Source organism: Myodes glareolus, chromosome 11 (genome assembly GCF_982192425.1).
Source record: "Myodes glareolus chromosome 11, mMyoGla1.1, whole genome shotgun sequence".
NCBI lineage: Eukaryota > Metazoa > Chordata > Mammalia > Rodentia > Cricetidae > Myodes > Myodes glareolus.
In genome coordinates this window covers 3,987,987-4,008,770 of record NC_142036.1, presented here as the reverse complement: position 1 = coordinate 4,008,770, position 20,784 = coordinate 3,987,987, and the positions used below count along the sequence as shown (strand labels likewise).

At 42.0% G+C, this 20,784-nt stretch overlaps 1 protein-coding gene across 1 annotated transcript in view; it reads right to left on the bottom strand.

Moving 5' to 3' along the window:
• Window positions 1-20,784, bottom strand: part of Dnah11 (dynein axonemal heavy chain 11) — a 327,366-nt gene that overhangs the window by 75,936 nt on the left and 230,646 nt on the right. The window contains exons 62-63 of the mRNA XM_087911463.1: window positions 18,225-18,363; window positions 10,735-10,898 (exon numbers count right to left, since the gene is read on the bottom strand). Coding sequence (XP_087767589.1) covers window positions 10,735-10,898; window positions 18,225-18,363 — 303 coding nt within the window. The remainder of the gene's footprint in view (window positions 1-10,734; window positions 10,899-18,224; window positions 18,364-20,784) is intronic.

The window sequence follows — 20,784 nt, the reverse complement described above, 5'->3', positions numbered from 1 at the left end:
GACCTTTCAGAATCCTGTCTGCTGTGGATTCAGGATCTAGTTTATTAGTTGCGACCACTTCATGTCTTTTCTGGGGTGGGTGAGTGAAGTCTGTCATCTTCACCCAAATGAACAAGATATTTCAGGGATACAGCCCTGTGCATTCCATCTCAGCTCTGAACCTCTGCACAGTTCTGGAACTTCTCTGACAGTTCTTCCCAGATTTCCTTTAGAATCTTAGCCTTACAACCCCATCCACTTGTTTTAGCCAAAACCTGGATTCACCCTAGCCCAGCAGCTCTCGAATCCAGGCTGTCTATTGCAGTTATATGGGAAGGTCAACAAATCTCTCAACAGGCTCTCCCTCTTTAGCCCCAGTGACTTGGCTTCAACTACTATTCGTAGATATAAACAGTTTTCTCCAATGTAGTTTTATCCGCCATGACTGTGGGTCAGAGGATCATGGCCCAGGAGTTAACTTCATTTAAGGGTTTTTTCTTAATAAAAATTAAGTAGAGACACTTTTCTGAGTACTTCTATTACTGAAAAGGAATGTGGGAAAGAGTGGCCATTTTTCTTCTCTGTAGGTGGTCCCAACCACTACCCTTCCATCCTCTTCCTAAACGTCAGCTCTGAGGCTGAAATGGTCCAGCTGTGAAGTCCTCCATGTATCTCTTTGCCTTATTAATGACTTCCTTCTGGTCCTTTTCTGTTGACAAAGGCTTCTGTCTTTCTCAGTCCTGCAGCCGTTCAGTCCCAAAGAAACACACAGAGGTCTACATTAATTATAAACTGGTTGGCCTATTAGCTCAGGCTTCTTATTAACTCTTACATCCTACATTAACCCATAATTCTCGTCTGTGTTAGCCGCATGGCTTGGTACCTTTTATCAGTAAGGCATTCTCATCTTCCTCCCTCTGTGTCTGGGTGACGACTGCAGGCTGTGCCTTTCCTCTCCCAGAATTCTCCTGTTCTTCTTGCCTGGCCTATACTTCCTGCCTGGCTACTGGCCAATCAGCATTTTATTAAACCAGTACAAATGACAAATCTTTATAGGATACAAGACCACTGTCTCATAGCACTCCCCCAATTATCTTTTTTGCTTTTTTTTTAAAAAAAACATGAACTGTGAATCTATTTCTTTGGGGGGAGGGATATGGGCTTAGTTTTCTAGGCTACTTCCTGCTGATTGGGGTTGCTGGTAATTTTATGGGGACCTAAAGAAAATTTAGGATTATGGTCAAGTCCTGACTGGAATATTCTATGAGACTTGATCATCTCAGTCAGCGGTCTTGAGGCTGTTCTGGATGTAGAACTCAGAGGAAACTCCAACAGAGGTCCTCTGAAATGTTGGATCATCTGGATCATCCTCTCCTATTGGAGATTTTTTAGGGGATCTTCCTTAGTCAAACCTGATTTTTTTTAAGCAAGAATAAATCCATAGCCTCTCACTTCCCGTGGAAACAAGAGCCAAACCTCTTCTCCAAAGTAACACATCTTTTGACTTAAATTTTGAAGTCAAGGCATTTTCAAAATATATATGTTGGATTAATCAGCAGCATTTATAATCAAATGTCTTTTAGCAGCTGTTGCTCCTTTCTCAGCCATCAAACAATTCAAAGACAACACAATAACATACAGTATCCAGATTCTCTGTGTATTTTCCATCTTTATGTGGCTTTATTTTAAACTCTATTTATTTTATTTTTATTTTTAATTTTTGAGACAGGGTTTCTCTTTGTATCTTTGGTTGTCTTGGAACTCACTCTGTAGACCAGGCTGTCCTTGAACTCAGAGAGATCTGCCTGCATCTGCCTCCCAAGTGCTGGGATTAAAGGTGTGTGTCACCATACCCAACTACTCTTTTCAACTTTCCAAGTTTGCTATTAACTCTCAAACACATGCATAGAAGGAATAAACCCTCCACCCATGCCAGCTAGCATCCTAGGGGAGGCACACGGGCACAGGAAGCTGATATGTATCCTCCTCCCAAGCTGTCTCTACACATACCCGTCTGTATGCATGATGCCATCACACCTCAGTGCATGACTGAAGTTACTGCCCTAGACCTTAAAATACATAGAACTGTTTCACAACTCATCTGGAAGTGCAGACCCAACACTTTGATCTTGTACCACCTGCTTCCCTTCCATACACTTTAGCAGCTTTGGGACATCCAGCCATTACCCTACTAGGTTTTCTTTTTCATCATATAGTCCAGCAATAGTATATATATATACTAGTATATATAGCAATAAGTATTCACAATATCATGGAGCCATCATCCACTTCCATCTGCAGAGCTTTCTCATCCTCCCAAGATGAACCTCATTCTATTCAGAAAACCCCCCATCCTCTTCACCCCAGTCCTAGCATTTGCTACTTCTGCCTGTCATTATGAATCTGACGTCTCTATCTTGTTCTGTTCTCATGCCTAGCTCTTTTCACTCAGAATCATGGCTGCCAGGCTTATCCATGCTGAATCATAAATCAGATTTCCTGTTTTATGTTGAGTCATATTCTATTCTATCACACCCACAAAAAAACAAACTACCTACCTGTCTCTGAACAGCAGGATTGCTTCCTCCCCTTGGCTAACATCAGCAATGCTTCTAGATACCTGAGCATGTAAACATCTGCCTGAGTCTTTGCTTTTATTTCTTTGGGGTATATATTCATGAGTATGGTTATAAAGTCACAGCTGTAGCTATATACTTAATTTTTGAGGTACATTACTATATTTTATCTACTTTCAGAAAAACTAAGGTTTCTAGCCAGTCTAAAATATACCGCTCATATTTTAACTTCCTCCTGCCATTCCCATGAATTCCCTGCCTCCTTCACTTCTGGATATCTGCCTGAAAACTTTGTGCCTGGCTGGATCAAGTCATTCCTGGACTTTGAGTATTGCTGATGCAAGCTTCATCACAGCGATTATTGTCATGATAAATAAAGACTTCTGTTCCCTTGGAGACTTCCTATGCCAGAATAAAATTCAAACCACTCTTCCTGGTGGAAGATGGGGGTGGGAGGGTGGGGGGATGGTGTGGGAGTGTTAAAACATGTGTCCTCTCCACTCTGCTATACAATGTCATCTATATAACAAAATTAATGGGAGGTGGGCTGGGAGACACATCACACCCCTATACCAGAATGATGCATCTGTGTTTCCCTTTAACGTCTAAAATTTAAATCCTTAAAAACATGTGATGCTTCTGGGTTTGCCTCCTAGCACTGCAAAATAAACAAGAACAAAGCTAAAGGAGAAAGGCATGCTGGGAGATGGGGTTGTAATCTTATCTAGTGTCCTGGATGATCTTAACTGAACAAAGAGTTGTGTGTGTGTGGGGGGGAAGACCGAGGGGAAGGCCTGAGGCTGAAACACCTGGGACGGTCAAGAGGTGGCTACAGCAGACAAAAGCAGAAGAGGAATAAAATCAAGTGGGGTCAAGTAAGACAACAAGCAGCCCTGTGAGGCTTTGAAGCTTTCTAGCATTGTGGAATATCTGGAGTGCAATGGATTCAGGGGATTTAAGAAGAAAATGGACTTTCATTTTTGAAAGCTAAGACTGGGTATGTTCAGAGGAAAGGTAAGGGACAAACAACATATTAAAAACTTGGGAAAAGATATTTGGTGGCTCTTATACCAATCTAAGAGAATATGATGGCTTGGGTCAGGCTGGCAGCAGCAGAAGTGGCAGAAAGCACTCGGATTCTCAGAATATTCTGAATGATTGCTCCCCGACTTGAACGGTTACTATATCCTCCTCTACCTGAGGACGACAATAGGACTGAAATGAATGTGGTAAGGCAGACGATGGTGTGCTGCTGGGGTCTGCTCTCTGGGAAGGAGGATGCATGGCATAAGCTACCGGGTTGTGGTGAAAAAGACAGAGGAACTTTCTAAAATTAGACAGAGGCCTGATGAGCCCGATGAAGATTTTGTTTCTCATCTTCTGCAGGCAATTGGTTCTGGTTAAGGGGTAGGCAGAGAACTCATTGTCAGTCATCAGCATGTGAGAATGCTAATGCTGCAGGCCAGACTGCCATCCATCCCTTTACAAAAGGAGGCATTACTGATTACAACCACCCTTGTACTGATATTGGGCCTTTGCATACACAAGGGTTAACTCTGGCTATGGCCCTCCCAGGGCAGACAATACCTCAACTATTGGCATCCAACAAGGAAAAAGGGAATGAAGAATGACAAATAGCTCAACTTTATGTTAAAAGTTTGTTGTTGATGCCTTGAAGAAAGCAAAAGAGCTGTTTCCTCTTGCCTTTATTATATGGATGATATCTTGCTTTCTACAAAATAATAATCATGATGATGACAAACTAAAGGTTCTGTTTTAAACATAAAAATTGGATTAACTTTAAATTTGTATGCCTCACTTAAAAATTAACTTGTTTACTAGTTTAGCATTGGCTTATGCTATTTTATAGCCCTGTGAAAAGGTTAAAAACTGACAATGCTCCTGCATATACTGCTAAACCTTTTCAAGAATTCTGGCAACAGTTTGATGTAACCCACATCACAGGCATTCCATATACTAGGCCTCAGGGTCAATCTGTTAGCATCCAGGCACCTTGGCCCTGCCCCTTGGGAACCTGGCACCATGGCCAACAGTAACCTGTTCCTTTAAGAGACAAGCCTCACCTACTCCGGCTCTCTTCTGGCTGTTCTTCTGAAGAGGCAAGCAGTGTTCTCTCTCTCTCTCTCTCTCTCTCTCTCTCTCTCTCTCTCTCTCTCTCATCTTTCTGTCCTGTGTTGCCATCCATGTCACCTCCCCTTGTCACCCTCCCCCCTTACACTTCTCTCCATGGGAACCCCTAAAGGTCCTGCAGGGTAAATCATAGCACAATCTTTTAAGAGCTAATGAACAACTTAAACATAATTTTCAAATAAAGAAAGGTGAGTGAGGTAGTATGAATACTCCCCACAATATTTTATCTTCTATTTTACATAAAATTTGGGCAAGCATAAAGAACATTTTAAGATCCCTCTGAAAAGATTCAGAGTCACCGTTCTTTGTGGAGATGTCACGTCTGGCCAATTGAGTGGCCCAGCTCCAGTAACCCACTGGAGATGGGGATGTGTGTGTTCTCTCCTCAGGGAAGCTGAGGACACCTGAAAGACTGACTCAGTCTGTGGAAGAGGTACAAAGAAGTTCCAAAGTGGCTACAGAGGCTCTACCTGAAGAAAAGAAAGGATATGGAAAAGCAGAATCATCAAACCGAAAGAACAGAGCCTCCCTACCAAAAGTGACTGAGAAATCAGTGTCTGAAGGAGTGACACTGCTGAAGTCTAAGGGTGGGCTGCAGAGCTGCTGGCGCTGCTGTGCTGTCTCTATTGCAGGCATCTGCTCCTGCTGAGCCATACTGAGCTATGGACCTGGTCCTCCTGTGTGTCACTGTGTTAACTGGGAAAAATAGCATTCCTGTTTATGTCAATGACTCAGATCTTGGGTTCCCCCCACTGCTAATCATACTGTTCCCCAAAAATGGTCACATGAAAATTTAAGTATTAATAGCCAAGGCTTACGCAGCAACAAAACTTTCTTTTTCTTTTTGTATTTTGAGACAGGACTTCTCTGCAGCTTTTGAAGCTTGTCCTAGAACTCACTCTGTAGAACAGGCTGGCCTCGAACTCACCAAGATCCACCTGTCTGTCTCCTGAGTGCTGGGATTAAAGGTGTGTACCACTACTGCCTGGCACATGACAAAATACTAACTAGTCAATATTCAAAGTTAAGTAAATTACCTTCCTCCAAAGTTCTATTTCAGAATTCATTGCTATAGGTTTTGCTACAGAGTTAAAAACAGATAATAGTCCAGCTTTTACTAGTAGAAATTTTAAGAAATGCTGAGAACAATGGCAAACTCAACATATCACTGGAATTTCACAACCCACAGGGTCAAACATTTGTAGAACATACACAGTCCACCCTTAAGAAACAATTTTTAAGAAGTCAAAAGGGGGAATACTTCCTGAGATTACCTCACTAACTTTAAAATTTTTAAATTTGCCCCACTGGGAACCTATTACTTGAGTTTCCTGGCATCTTCAGGATGCTCAGCCCTATATGTGGCCATTGTCCTGTCCCATATGGTATAAAAACTTAGATCACTGGGTACCAGAATAAGACATTTCCTAAGTAGTTGTCTGAATCTCCAGATGAGGACTCGAAGAGGGGCTTCTGATGCCTGTGGGGCAGGAATCTCTGTTCCTGACTGCACAGCACGCTGGTGTCTAGAGTTGTACTTATACCTGTTCATGCTTATCTTAGGATGTCAATGACTCCAAACAAGAATGAATATCCTAAAATTTAGGAAATAAAAAGGGGGAAATATCGAAACATGGTCAGAAGAATGGCTCATGGTGAGCAATGCCTTGGGGAGCTGTGAGAGAGTCTGCAGGAGAAAAGGTAGAGGGCATCTTGTTCCCTGGATTGTTCTTAGGCATGATTTCATGCCGCCTATGACAAATATTTACATTCAATTTTTAAGACATGTTTATTTTTGTTGAATGTCCAATCTGGTCAGTACCCTGGATATGGCCGTCTGCCTTGCTTCCATGCTTTCCCCAGACAGAATCTATAGTATGTTCCAGGTGATTGTGTTTAAACTGATCTTTGCTGAGAAAGTTCTGGGAAGGGCTGCTGATGTGGGATTTCCCCCTGTATGTTGTAAATATGTTTTATTACCATTGGTTAATAAAGAAGTTCCTTTGACCTATGGCAGGGCAGAATACAGCAGGGTGAAAATCCCAGAAAAGATGGTGGAGTCAGGAAGAGGCCATTTAGCTGCCACAGTAGAAGGATGTCAGAACCTTACTAGTGAACCATAGTCTTGTGGCGATACGCAGACTAATAGAAATGGGTTACTTTAAGAAGTAAGAGTTAGTTAATAAGAATCCTGAGCTAGTAGACCAAACAGCACTGTGATTAAGAATTAATATAGATTTTGTGTGATCATTGGGATCTGGGCAGCCAAAGTGTAGTCTTTGTTTACAAATGGTACTCACTGTCTGGCATGGATCCATGTAAGACCTAAAAAATCTTAAAGAAAAAAAAGAGGGCTTCTAGACCTACAAAAATGGAAGCCAAGAGCAGCTTCTTGGTACCTGCATATTTTCAGATCGACTCTGCTGGCAGTGAGCAAAGGCATGGTTCAGTGCGGTTCCTTTAAGAGAAGACTTCCTGACTCAGCATTAGCAGTAAAAACTGTGGCTCCTTTAAGAAACAGCTTTATAGTTTTATGTTGGTGGCACAAATGGCTCTGCCTCTTTTGGGAGGTCCTGTTATGAGGCACTTGAATGGGGTTTGTGGGCAGTGTGCTGCAAGTTACTTGGTGGCAGCATGGGCCAACTGCTTACCAGAGTTGTGGTGGTAAGCATGGCTCCCAGAACTGGAGGTAAACATACCTCTGCCACCGCTGGAAGCCGAGAAGGGTGGAACCAACAACCAAAGTGGCTGCTCTGGTCCTCGCCATGTCTGCCTCACAGTGCACAGCAGTGATAGAGAAAGGAGTACAGATACACAATAAAGAGATTCAGACAGAAATAAACCTCGAACAGGTCATAGTGTGTTTAAAAAACGGGTATATGAAGTTTAGAAAGATATAGTTTTAAAAGATAAAACAAAGTCTTTAATGAGACAGTAAAAAGAGTAATATTAAAAAGCCACATAAAGATGGAAAATACACAGAGAGTCTGGATTATGCATACTACTGTGTTTTATTTGAACTTTAGACTGTCAATGAGTTAACTGCAGAGAGACATTATTGTGGGTGCTGCTACATTACACCAATATACATATTTTAAAGGTATCTTGACTTCAAAATTTGAGTCTAGGCATATGTTACTTTGGAAAAGAGTTTCTGATTTTGTTTCCACAGAAGATAAGAACCTGTGAATTCCTTCCAAACTAATATGGTTTGATGGAACAGAGTCCCAAGTAAAGGTCTTCATGGACCCTAAAAATACTTTGTCCAACAAACAGTAGAAAGCAGTTTGGAGAAAACTACAAATTCCCAAAATAAGTGTCTATAAATGTTCATTTTCATTTTAAAAGGGTTGGTTATAATGTCGCTCACACTCAATTTCTAAAAAAAAAAAATGAGGATATGATATAAAGATTAATACATTGGTATAAATCTTGTTCTATTGATACAAACTTAAGGTTAATTATGTTACACTATGTATATGTACATTTCTAGTCTTGTTTAAGGTATTATGCTTATACAGTTCATTTAAAAATGTAATGTATCATTAAAATTATGGGTTAGTAGATAATCATCTATAATAGTAAAACTGTAGTCATGTTAGTTAGGTTTTTGTGTTGTAGATGTTAAATAACTCTTTGCTTGATTTTGAGCACTAATCTAATCCCATTTACCGTGTCCCCTACAGAAGTACTTTGTTGTAATTATGTAGTTTTAGAATATATTTTAATGTCTTGAAGGACAAAGGTCTCTTGTAGTCCTATTTTAAAATCATTTTGGCTGTTTTAAAAACATATCCTGTGCTGGGTGGTGGCAGTGCACACCTTTAATCCTAGCACTTAGGAGGCAGAGGCAGGTGGATCTCTGTTAGTTCCAGGCCAGTCTGGTCTACCAAGTGAGTTCTAGGACAGCCAAGACTACAGAGAAAAACCCTCTCAAAAACAACAAAAACCAACCAAACAATCTTCAGGGAAACTTCACTTATTAAAACACAAATAATATAACACTATAGTATCTAGATTATATATTAAAATAAGATGTATCATTCAGACTATGTATGTTTCTGAGAACATGAAAGACAACCAACTCTCAATGTTCAAAGAAGAGTCTTTTCCAAAGTTAACTTAATAATGTCTAGGTCATCAATAAAAAATTCATTTTTTTCCTAGTAGTTTTTGTATTTTTCCTCAGTGTAAAGGAGTGCTGTGTTTCTCCTGCCTGTCTTTGGGTGTTCTAGGCATTCTCTTGGTTTGGACACAAACCAGCTATCAAGTGAGTATGACCTTTGGCAATCACGATGCTATAACCCAAGCATGTCCTTTATCGATGACCTAGACATTATTAAGGTAACTTTGGAAAACGCTCTTCTCTGAACACTGAGAGTCACATCCTCCTTTAGTTTAACTATTACCAGACATGAGTGGGAGAAGAGGCTTCTTTATTTAATGTCTGCCTTTGTTTGCACGGTGATGCACTGTAACTTATAAAACACTAAAGATACCGAACTATGATGACTGAAAACAGCATGGGGCTTCTTGGGGAGAATCTCAGGGTCACAAATAAACAGGTCCTCTGTGGAAATTAATACAGGCTTAGCATATATCACCGGGAAATTGTCATTTTGCTTCGGTCACATATTTGAGATGTTAATTCGAACAAGTCAATCAATTTTAGAATTTTTATGATCTGTTAAGAACAGTTCACATTTCATGGAATCCCAGATTTAGAATCAAATGGGAAAAATAAAACTCAACTACCTTGGAAGTTTCTAGAAGCATAAATTATATCAGATTAAAGACTATTTTAAACCTAATGTGGAAAAGGCAAGTTTCTAGTGTAGAAAACATAAAATGTTTTGGCACCGTAAGTCCACACTCTCAGCACAAGCCCAGAGTGAGCAGTTCTACCAGGAAGCCAGTGCCCAGTGCTTTGGTGTCAGAGCTGAATTTCCTCATCATTTTGAGAATAGAAGTTATTTACTAATAACTACGAGTGCAGAGAGACCCACTGAGGAGAGGGTGCCTGTCCGTCTGCAGTACTCACAGAATGACTTGGACAAATACAGGGAGACTCTAGTATAGAGAAGACAGACAAAGAAAATAAAAAAAAGAGAGAAGGGACAGACAACCAGAGAACAGACACTTTTGAAACTCACAATGCCCTAAAAATTGGACAAAATCAGATTGTTGGTGATATTTAAAGACCACCTAGAATAGCACACATCGTCTCATGTAAGAAGTCTTCAATATAAAAGTAAGCGTTGAGATTATAGGTGTGTGACGTAATTTAGTTTCAGTGGGATTTTTTGTGCTCCTTTAACGATGAGCTGTCCCTGAAACATTGATTTCATTGAAATTGCAGATTTTCCCTTGGCGGCTGTGGAAGCTGAGGCCCAGTGGGGAACACTAATGCGCAGAGGGCTGAGGATGTCCTGACACCCCAGAAAAGGGTGAGTAAGTAAACGGGGAGGCCATTCCATCAATCACAACGGCGGTGTCACAAGAAGACCGCGGTCTCGACATCAGATGGACTGACTCCCTACCCCATAATGGGAGTCATTTAAAATCCCTGCTTCTCTGTTTTCTCAGCCACACACAGGAGATCTTAAACCACAGGATTTCAAATATTTCAGCTCTTTGATTTTATGTCACCTATGGATTTCAGCATTCAAATTTATGGTGAGCTTTTTAAAAAATGTCATTTTACAAAATACTGTACTTTAATTTGAAATAAATCTTGAACAATCTTTAATAAATATCAATATTAGTAAGAAAACAAAACACTTCATGCTACTCAATACTTTAACAATCTGGTTTTGTTTCCAATTGTCTTGCGAAATATACTCTCTCAAACCATGCAGTCTATACACTTTCACCTCCAGGCACAAATCACCATTAAAATGAGATAAACAAACATGATGTTGAAGACATCACTACAAAGGTACAAAAGTAGCTGGCACACACACAGGCCACTGATGTAATTTATTTGCAATGTTTTCCCCATGTTGACAGTGTGACGGATGGGCCTCACCTGCTGAAGAAACGGAACCCACTTGCAGTCCACCAGTTCCCGGCGATACGGTCTTGTGAAGGACCCAACGTAAGACACGAATGCCGCCGTAAGCAGTATATCTCCACACAGTGTCTTCTCTTGAGTTTCGAAGGACTTAATGGACTGACCCCATCGAATCTTTTCTGACTGAAGGATAAAATTACCCATATGTAATTACAGGGTGAGCATCAACTCGGCAAGTGCTTAATGCAGCTACCTGACAAGACCGTTCAAGGCTATGACCTCCGTGCCAGCTCTGGGAGAACAGAGCAGAACTGGGTGGAGTGGCTGCTATAATCTTTTGCATGTCTGAAACCCATCATCACCACACAATTCTCCCACTCTCTCCAGCCAAGTTCAGCACCATGTGACACGGGCTCGTTCACGTCTTGTTTTCTCTGCTGCACTAACTCTTTAATGGTGATTGGGGTCCTTCCTAGTGGGTCAGTCAACTGCTGGCCTCTGGGAGGACAGGCCTAAGACTTCCTGCTACAAGCAAGTGCTGTTCGGATTTATTTTTCAAATAAAGACAGCTCACTCTATAACCCTGGCTGGCCTCCAGTTTGCTAAGCCTCTGCCTCAGTCTCTCTAGTGCTAGCTGTGCTAGTACCATGCTCAACTGTTAAAATCCTGATGGCAGCCTGGCTGGTCTCCGTTCTTACCTCCCCACCTTTTTTGGCAATAGCACTATACCGCTTTAACCAAGATTTTTTTTTTTTATAATATACTGGCTATGGGCTGACAGACAAAGAAAATTGTCAAACATCATTCATGTTAATTAAAACATAAAGCTTAAATAGCCATTTATTTTGAATTCTGTTAATTAAAGGATGATTCCAGTAGTAACCAAATTCAGGCCATTTTTCTAATATAATCATTAAATCAGTGGCGGGAGCTCTGAGCCATGTTAACTGATGGGAAGCAGGGCCCAGCCAACTTCAATGACAATACGCTAGAAACTGTGTTGACGTCCTTCTATCTAGTGGGCTGGTCATTTAAATCTGATTTACAGGTTAAGTATGTAGAGCCCTTAATATTGGATTTGTATAAAACTGCAATAAATATGTATGGATTGCCTGAACTGCAAGATACTCCACTAATTTACTTCATTTTGAGGCATGTAGAAAATTAATTAACATTCTAAGGACGTGAACATTATTAGGAGCTAAAATAATCAACAATTTCATACTATATGGAAAGAGAATCCTAAGAGTTTCCTCTTCCCTCCAGGAAAAAAAAAACAAAGCCACAGGAAACATAACTGACACATGACACAGAAAACTAGAATGTCAGCTTCCTGCAGACCATAATAGTCCTGGCCGGATGGAGGGTTCCTGGTTCTGGTCTACATCACCATTCCAGCTGCACTGCAGAGATGGGAGGTCTAACTCTCTAGTCCTCTTTCCGGAATTCATTACTTTCACTGGGCGGTGGCATAGGCCTTTAATTCCAGCACTCGGGAGGCAGAGGCAGGCAGATCTCTGTGAGTTCGAGGCCAGCCTGGTCTACAGTGCTAGTGCCAGGACTGGCCCCAGAGCTACAGAGAAACCCTGTCTCGAAAAACAAAACAGAACAGAAGAAAAAGAACTAGAATTCCTTCCTTTCCTTCCTCAGCCTCAGATAACCCATGCTCAGGGACTCTCATCCCCCTGCCTCCATCCTTGTAGTTGCCACTGTGTAAGTGATAATAAAGTGCACCCACCTCATTCTCCAAAACACCTTTGGACTTGAGATTACTAAACACAGACTTATTGGCTGTTGAGATCGTCAATAATTTCATTTCAGCGCCCCAGCCGCATAAATCATTCCTGACAGTGGCTAACAAGGGTTTAAGAGTTGGAACATGTCCTGTAATAAATTTCTGGACAGTTAAAAATCACTATAATTTTATTCTAATGCATTATAGATTGCCTGTAATGTCATCCTGGCTGGGGTGACCCATTTCTAATTTTGAACAGCTGTTCAGCTCAGGAGTTAGTTAATGATTAAATATAAATTGCCTGATTTATTAGTCTGAATGGCTGAGCTTCCAGGTCAATGCTATATAGACAAAATCATCAGTCTTGATGCCTTTCAGAAGTTAACTGTCTCCTGTTCTAGTCAGAAAGAATTTATCCTCAAAGGAAAAGATCTGACATGTTCAATTAATCCTTCAAAAATATTTTTTTTCCTATTTAACAACACACAAGCTCCCCCCCCACTTTTATTGTCTGAAACAGCATGAGTCCAGGCTTTGGGAGTCTCCCTGCACGGTGAAGATAGTGGGGAAAGCCTGCTTCTACCACACTGGAATCTCTACCTCAGAAGTAGTCTCATTACACGACAGTTTTTCTCATGTACCTCACAAACGGGAAACACTGCAACTACTTAAATCTTACTTCATTAAGTGGAAGCAGCTATAAGAACTAATAATCGCAAAATTTCTCAACTGACCTGAAAAGAATAAACCTTCAAAAACACTATTTTTTAAGCAAAAGAGACTCTGACAACTTATTCATTCAACAAATATCTATTAATGACCTTGACCCTGGGTACTAGTCTCTGCTGGGACCAAATGGTTCAAAATACCCGAGGCTCCTGCTGCGGAAAAGTTTGTTTATATTTGGCATAAAAGAAACACACCAAAAGTATGCACCCCTTCTCCAACAAGACTCTGGAACATTGTGGAAGGTGGAGCAGAGAGATTGTAAGGGCCAGATGTTAGAGAGGACCCAGGACAGACATGACCAGATCCTTGTACTCTGGAACTCACAGGAGCTGTGGTTGCCAATAGGAACCTGTACAAGATCCAGCCGATCAGAGCTCCAGCGTGGACTGAGGAAGGACTCACTAGGATCTGCCCCAGCTGAGGAGTTTTTGGCAAGTGAGAGCTACCGAGAGAGAAGAGGTAGTTTGCTTCATTAGCACGGTCCATGGTAGGCTGCTCATGATCCACTGAATGGCCCTACACCTGTGCACATATGAGTAACTCCAATTTGACTTGTGGATAATAAAACAAAAAGAAGAGGAAGAAAACAAGCGATTGGGAGGATATGGAGAAAGGTCCTGGAGGAGTTGGAGTGGATGTGATCTAAATACATTGCCATTCATATATGAGGTTGCCAAAATTAAAAAAAAAAAAATGTACCTACGCATGTATAGACATACGTACCATGGGACACTATGAAAAAGTGCAATACAGAGAAAGTACCATAGAGTTGTATGAGTGTGTGTGTGTGTGTGTGTGTGTGTGTGTGTGTATGAGAGAGAGAGAGAGAGAGGGCTTGAGTAGGGAAGCTAAGTATACTGTTATACCAAGGTGTGAGCACTACGTGCTGAAGTGATCTTTTGGCAAAGAATGAAGGGAGTCAGCCACCTGTTAGACGGACCCAGGCAGGCCCTGTGAAGGGAGAGTCCGAGAGCCACAGGACGACAGTGAGGAGGACCAAGAAGGCAATGGAAATGACAGCAAGGGATGTAGAGGCATCACGGAGACACATCACTTAAACTTTTGGGTGCACCTTCTGGCGAGGTGGTTAGCTACTGGAGTGCATAGTCCAGGGAGACGCTGGTGATGTGGAGCAGCAGGAGGGCGAGAAGCACCGAGAATGTGAAGGGACTTTCAAGGAACAAGCACGGATTATATGATGAATGGGTTGTCTGTGAGACTCTGCAAAGAGCCCATCTACAGCTTAAAGCCTTTGGCCAGAAGCGGAGAGGAGACGACTGGGACTGAGAGTGGAGGCAGCCGGCCTCGCTCATGGGCTACAGTTGCAACAAGCTGAAATTGGATTTTAGAAAACAGTATAAACCTGGTGTGGTGGTTCATGTGTGTACTATCAGTACTTCGGAAGCTGATGCAGGAGAAGCCAGCCTCAGGTACACGGTAAGTGTCAGGCTAGCCTTGGCTACAGAGTTAGGCATACTCAAAAGTCAGCGTGGGGAAGGGGGACATGGGGAGCAGAGTGGCCAGTATGTACTCCCCTCTCTCACACCTCCCTTTTCATGCTAAGAGAATCTGGTTTTGAGTACGATGACCAGGTGTGCAACCCCTCACTACGCAGACTGTGGTGGGTGAGCCAATAATAACCCCCAGCTGGTTTTGCAGGCAGGAGTGATCATCCTAGTTCTGTAAAGACATTTAACGGGGAGTCCGCTAGACCACCGTCCAGGAAGACCAGGTATTTTATAAAAGAGGAAATCCCAGACGGTCATTCCCCTCCTTGTCTCTGGGGATCTGAAACTGTAGTGTATATCTTGGGGAAGTGTGCAAGGCAACAGACCCTACACTGGAGCCGCTGTCTTGTGGCGGGGGCAGAAAGCATGAGGGTCACTGCCCATGTACCAGATATGGGGAAGTATGAAAGAGAAGGGGCACCACATTAATCGCCTTAGTGAACACAGCATCAGTATAAAGCAGGGTTCCATCAGCTCCACCTGGTACACTCCAGTGTGTCTGCTGTCAACACCCGAGCTAGATGCATCTCCAGTAACAGGGCCACCTGGTTCTTTACTTATGTATTTTCCCTTGGTATACTTTCCAGCAATCATATACTAATATTGATAAGCTACTATCCCGGGTACAGTAGGCAATGTACCTTATGCTTAAACAGCATCATTGAGATACAATTTTTACACCATGAAGTTTACTTTTTAAATTATATGATTGAGTTTTTAGTGTATTTGTACACTTGTATAACCTTCTCAAATATATAACCTTACATTTTTTTGCCCCTCTCTCCTCCATGCCCCCCCAACCATGTCTATCAGAAATAATTCTCTAGGCCCCAGCACTATATCCTGCCCTTAACAACCATTTCTTCTTTGGGAATTTCTGTGCTGAGCCCACAAGTATTATACAGTAAATGGACAGCTGACAGAGCAATTAGACAAATCCACAGGAATGTGATCTGCAGGAGAACCCGTTTTACAGAGCTGCAAGGACAGCTGTCTTTTGGATAAGTCACTGTCAATTCTGTAGAAATCTTGTGAGATCATGACATTTCTCCCTTCTATAATATCCCAGCAGTAAACCTGACCTTCTCTGTATGAGCAACTGGATACCTTCCCCTAACCCGTAAAGCCACGTGTGAAAGCATACCTTCCCCTACACCGTGAAGCCCTGTGTGAACGCACCCACTCAGCCAAACCTTCGTTTTCATTTACATAAAACTAGTTCCCCACAACTATCCTTATTGACAGGGCTCATTGACAAGAAAGGAGCCCCAAGCAGGAGGCTCTGAGCAGAGAGCCAGGATGTCGGCTCTCACAGCACACTAAGGAAGGTGTAATCTACTGACCCTTTGCTCTAACCTAACAAACTACTACTATTCTATATTTACCCTTCACCTTCATTTCAATTAACATAAGATCATAGCCCAGGAAATTAACTCTTTATACCCTTACCCCTAGAGATACAAGGAAAAAACTCGGAGTTGCAGCCTCAGAGAGAAAAATTCTCACTGGCAGGCACCCTGCTGGAGTCGAAAGCAAAATCTCCCCAAAAGAGACTCCTTTTAACTCACCCAGCTAGATGCTAATGCAAATCAAGCCCCTTAGCCTTCCTCCCAAGACCGCGGGTTGCTATGGCTACCAAAGCTGTGTTCCCCTGGTGGCTACCAAGGAAGAAAGCGGAAATGCTCAGAAAGTGCAAAACAGCGCTGTTACGTTTATTAATGATAAACTTCTAGTTACACTTAAGAAATGGAGTTAGTGCACTAAATAGCTTCTTAGAATTCTCTAGTGATTTCAAGGCTTATCCTTAATTAATCCTCCCGATATCCGCAGGGGAGTTCATAGCCACGCCCCTCTGAGATGCAAGACGCCTCCTTGCCAGATCCTCCAGTTTTTGTGATTCTGTGAAATGCATACTTGTTTACTGTCTGTATATAAGCTGGAAATCATGTGGAATGGTAGAACGGCGAGAGAACAGAAAGAGAACAACAGAAACATCCAGAGAGCATTAGAGGGGCCACAGAAAGAATAAACGGGTCATGATTAAAGGATTTATGTGAATTAACTTATTTCGTTTTTATCCTCAGACTCTATTAATCAGATTTTGGCCTGTTATAGCGAGCTTTCTGAACCTGAGAGGTTTAGTGAGTTTATCCCCAACATAAACCTTGATAAATTTCATATTTCTGAGCCTTTGTTTGCTTGTTAGCAAGGTATTCTCAAAGTTTATCCATGTTATAGCATTGCATGGATATATTACATTTTTGTGTATCTACTGACAGAATTTGAGTGCTCTAATTTAGAATATTCTAAATACACTTTATATACTATACATATTCCCACTTTAAGAGGCAAGAAAACAAAGTTGAAGACCTTCAAAGATGTGGAATCATTTTGTGTGGCGTAAGAGAGCAAGTACAGTTGGGTACCAGGAACTCACTCATGTCCTTCAACTGTGCATATTCATACAAGGGACATTTAATTCATATTAGTGTACTAGTCACCTATAAAAAGAGTGAACACCACAAACATAACCAGTTAAGTATGGTCTGCTACTAGAATAAACAAGTGAAATAAATACAAATCCTTGCTTTTTATTTGCAAGTTCTGTATCCTATCTTAGGGAAAACACCCAAAGAGAGAGAAGAGAAAAAGAAGGAAAAAATAAGTAGATAACCTTCTAGCCAGCACACTTCATCACCTCAGCATGGCTACAAAATGGCTAAATCTGGACAAAATTGGTATTTTTTATAATTAAAACTTCATTATAAAGAACTTGCAAATAAAAAGCATGTACAGGAGTTAACCGGAAACGAAGTCTACAAAGTTAGAAGAGCCATTCTGAAGCTCTGGAGCTCATGCTGCATCTTACAGATAATGGGTAGGAAGCATGAAGGAAGAGATGAGGCTGATTGCTGCTCGTTCTAACCCTGACACAGATCTTTCTTTCTAAACTGTAAACATAAATATCAATGTCTGTCTTTTCTGACTGAAGACTATGCAGATTTTACTGAGTTTACTAGCTACATATTAAACAAAAATCAGTCCTGGAGAGATACTCAGCAGTTAAGAGCACTGACTGGTCTTCCAGAGGAACCACATGGCAGCTCACAGCTGTCTGTAACTACAGTTCTAGGGGACCCAACACCCCCACACAGATATGAATGCAGACAAAACACCAATGCACATAAAATAAAAAATAAAATAAGATCTTTAAAAAAAACCAACAGATTGGTCATTGTTTGCTTTGTTTTGAGATAGAGTCTTGTCTTAGCCATTTGACTTTGAACTTGTTTTGTGGCTGAAGGTAGCCTTGAACTCCCGGACCCAAATGCTGAGATTATAGGTATATACCCTCATGTCTGGGTTTATGGTTATTGACATCTTCTGGTAACTTGGATCTTTTAGTCTAAGTAATGATTAAATATTCTCCAATACTATGAGTTCTATGTTAGTTAGTTGTTGACAACAAATGATCATAAAATCCAAAGTTGCCAGCCTGAATAACTCAGTGGGAATTTTTAAGAAACGATAACTTGCCTCAAGTTCGTTCACAAGTTTGTTGGCCAGGTCAATCGTCTTATTGGTTTGATTGACCTCTTCCTGGCACCGAACCTTCTCAGCTGTTGCCTTTTCAAACGAAGCTGTAAGCTTGCTCAGATTCTGATCCAGATCCTAAAAAAAAGTCAAAACTAACTTCAGAGATGTTTTGGTTAAGACAAACATTACAGCCACTGAAAGACACCCGTTGCCATGAAATAAACCCCCTCCCTCGTGATGATGGCCAAAGTGTCAGAGCCACTCCACAGAGTCCAGCAGCTTGCTATCTGGCTTCCCAATCCTCCAGTAGTAGCTATATTATTTATTAGTTTAGAACAGAGGCCATCTCACTTTGTAGCCCAGATAGGGCTGGATTTCTCAACAACTTCCTTCTGCCTCTCAAGTGCTGGGGTTAAAGGTGTGTGCCCCGTGCCTGCCTCACTGACAGGGGCACCAACTGTGGAGGTTTACTTATGTTCTTCCACCTACTGATCCTATTCATCTCATCCAGAGCTGAGAATGAAGGAAGGTGTCAGCTACTGAACCCCTTTACACCTCCTCAGTCCGTCTTGACTTGGATTTTTCTCTTTGAGAACTGGGTATTGAGACTCAGACATAATCTCTTGCCTTACCAGAAAACTTGGATGTGTTGATTTTGAGGGCGGCTTCATTTAGAGAGAGATTCTCTCCAACTACGGATGCAGAAAAGGAACCTAAAGAGTCTCAGGATCACAGGCTCATGTAAGGAGAAGCAAGGTGACATGCCACCAGTTCTTGAGCGTGTCTAAATGTCATTCTGGGAGTTTGATAATTTCTTGAGAATGAGGCCAATTATTTGGCTATATGTGGATTCTTTTATATCCCTTAACACAGAAAGTACCAACTAAGATGCCAGGTGGTTATGAGATACCTCACTGGAGTCATCTTGCTACTTATAAATTCTAAGGGACCAACGATTCATAACACTGCTTTTGTTAGTACGTGCAAGGTTCTAAGATCTCTTGCTAATCCAAAAGAGACATTGGATTCCCTTGTGAGCTGCCTGAGGTGGACACTGGGAACTGAACTCAGGTCCTCTGGAAGAACAAGTTCTTCAAGGACAGCTCTTGCCTGCTCAGCGGTCTTTCCAGACCCTTATTTACTTACTCTTTGGGATAAGGTCTCAATATGTAGCTCTGACTGCCCTGGGACTTCCTCTCCAGATCAGACTGGCCTTGAACTCACAAAGATCTGCCTGCTTCTGCTTCCCAAGAGCTAGACGCTAAATTTTGTAATAACAAGCTGAAATAGATCTGTTTATTTCCATCTTATTTCCCAGTCGATCACTGCTGTCTCCAATTCTTATAAACATGATCTTATTCATTTATGTGTGTTTTGTGTTGCAGTAGCATCACTGACAAATATAAGCAGCTCCGTGGATTCCATCTCAAAAACAAACAACAGAAAGTTCAGCTTTCTACACCGCTGAACCTGAGTAAGCTGTAGCGTCAGACATATAGCTCTGGAGTTGATAGACTCTTGCCACTTCCTGTTAAACCTTCTAACTACTGGGGTTAACTCCATGATTGCTGGGATTGACGAGCAGGTTTCTGATCCATCTGAACATGGGACACACAATCTGTACTTCCAGATCAGTTCCCAGTGACACATTCTACTACTGACCTGGGCCACACTGAGAGGCACTACCCTAAAGAGCCTGGGCTGAAGCTTCCTTATGGTCATCCTTCAGCCTTGTTTAAGATACGTGGTAGATGGCTGAGGTGAAGGCTCGGGAGCTAAAGTGCTTGCTATGTAAGTGTGAGGACCTGAGTGCAGAGCCCCAGAACCCAGGGAAGGCCCAGTGCAACAGTAATCACCGGTGATCTCCCCACCCCCTCATCAAGATGAGAGGCAGCGATTAGACTCCCTGGAAGCTGGTGGGCCATACCACAATCAAGAGCAAGCAAGCTGAAAGTGAGGAATGATGCCTGGGATTATCCTCTGACCTCAGGTGTGTGTGTACGCATGTGTGCTTGTGTGCATGTGCGCATGTGTGTGTGCGTGTATCTGTGTGTGTGTGCGAGCACGTCTGTGTGTCTGTGTGCGTGTTGGCACCTCCAAAAATAAATAGGTAGGTAAGTAGATGATAGAGATAGAGAGATAGATAGAAGAGATAGATGATAGAAAGATAGATAGATAGATAGATAGATAGATAGATAGATAGATGATTTATCTAAGCCTTGGAAAGGAAGCATTCAGCTAAATAAGCATTCCTTATATATAAAGGAGGCTGGCTCTCCTCACAGAGGGCAGACTGGGTACCAGGTCACACCAATACTCGCTTATATCCTCGTTGAGAGGCTGTTGTTTTCATCACAAATGACGGATGAGGACCTGGAGGCTGGAGGGCTCCTGTGAGCTGTCAGCGTGGCGGAGCTTCTCTGTGCTACCCCGCCACCCACCACACCCTCTCGATGTCCACGTTTCGTCCTCCTGCTCTCCGCATCTGTCAGCCAGCCGCCACTCCACTTTGGCCCTCTGCCACAACCACTTCTGCCCCAGCTGAGGCACCCACAA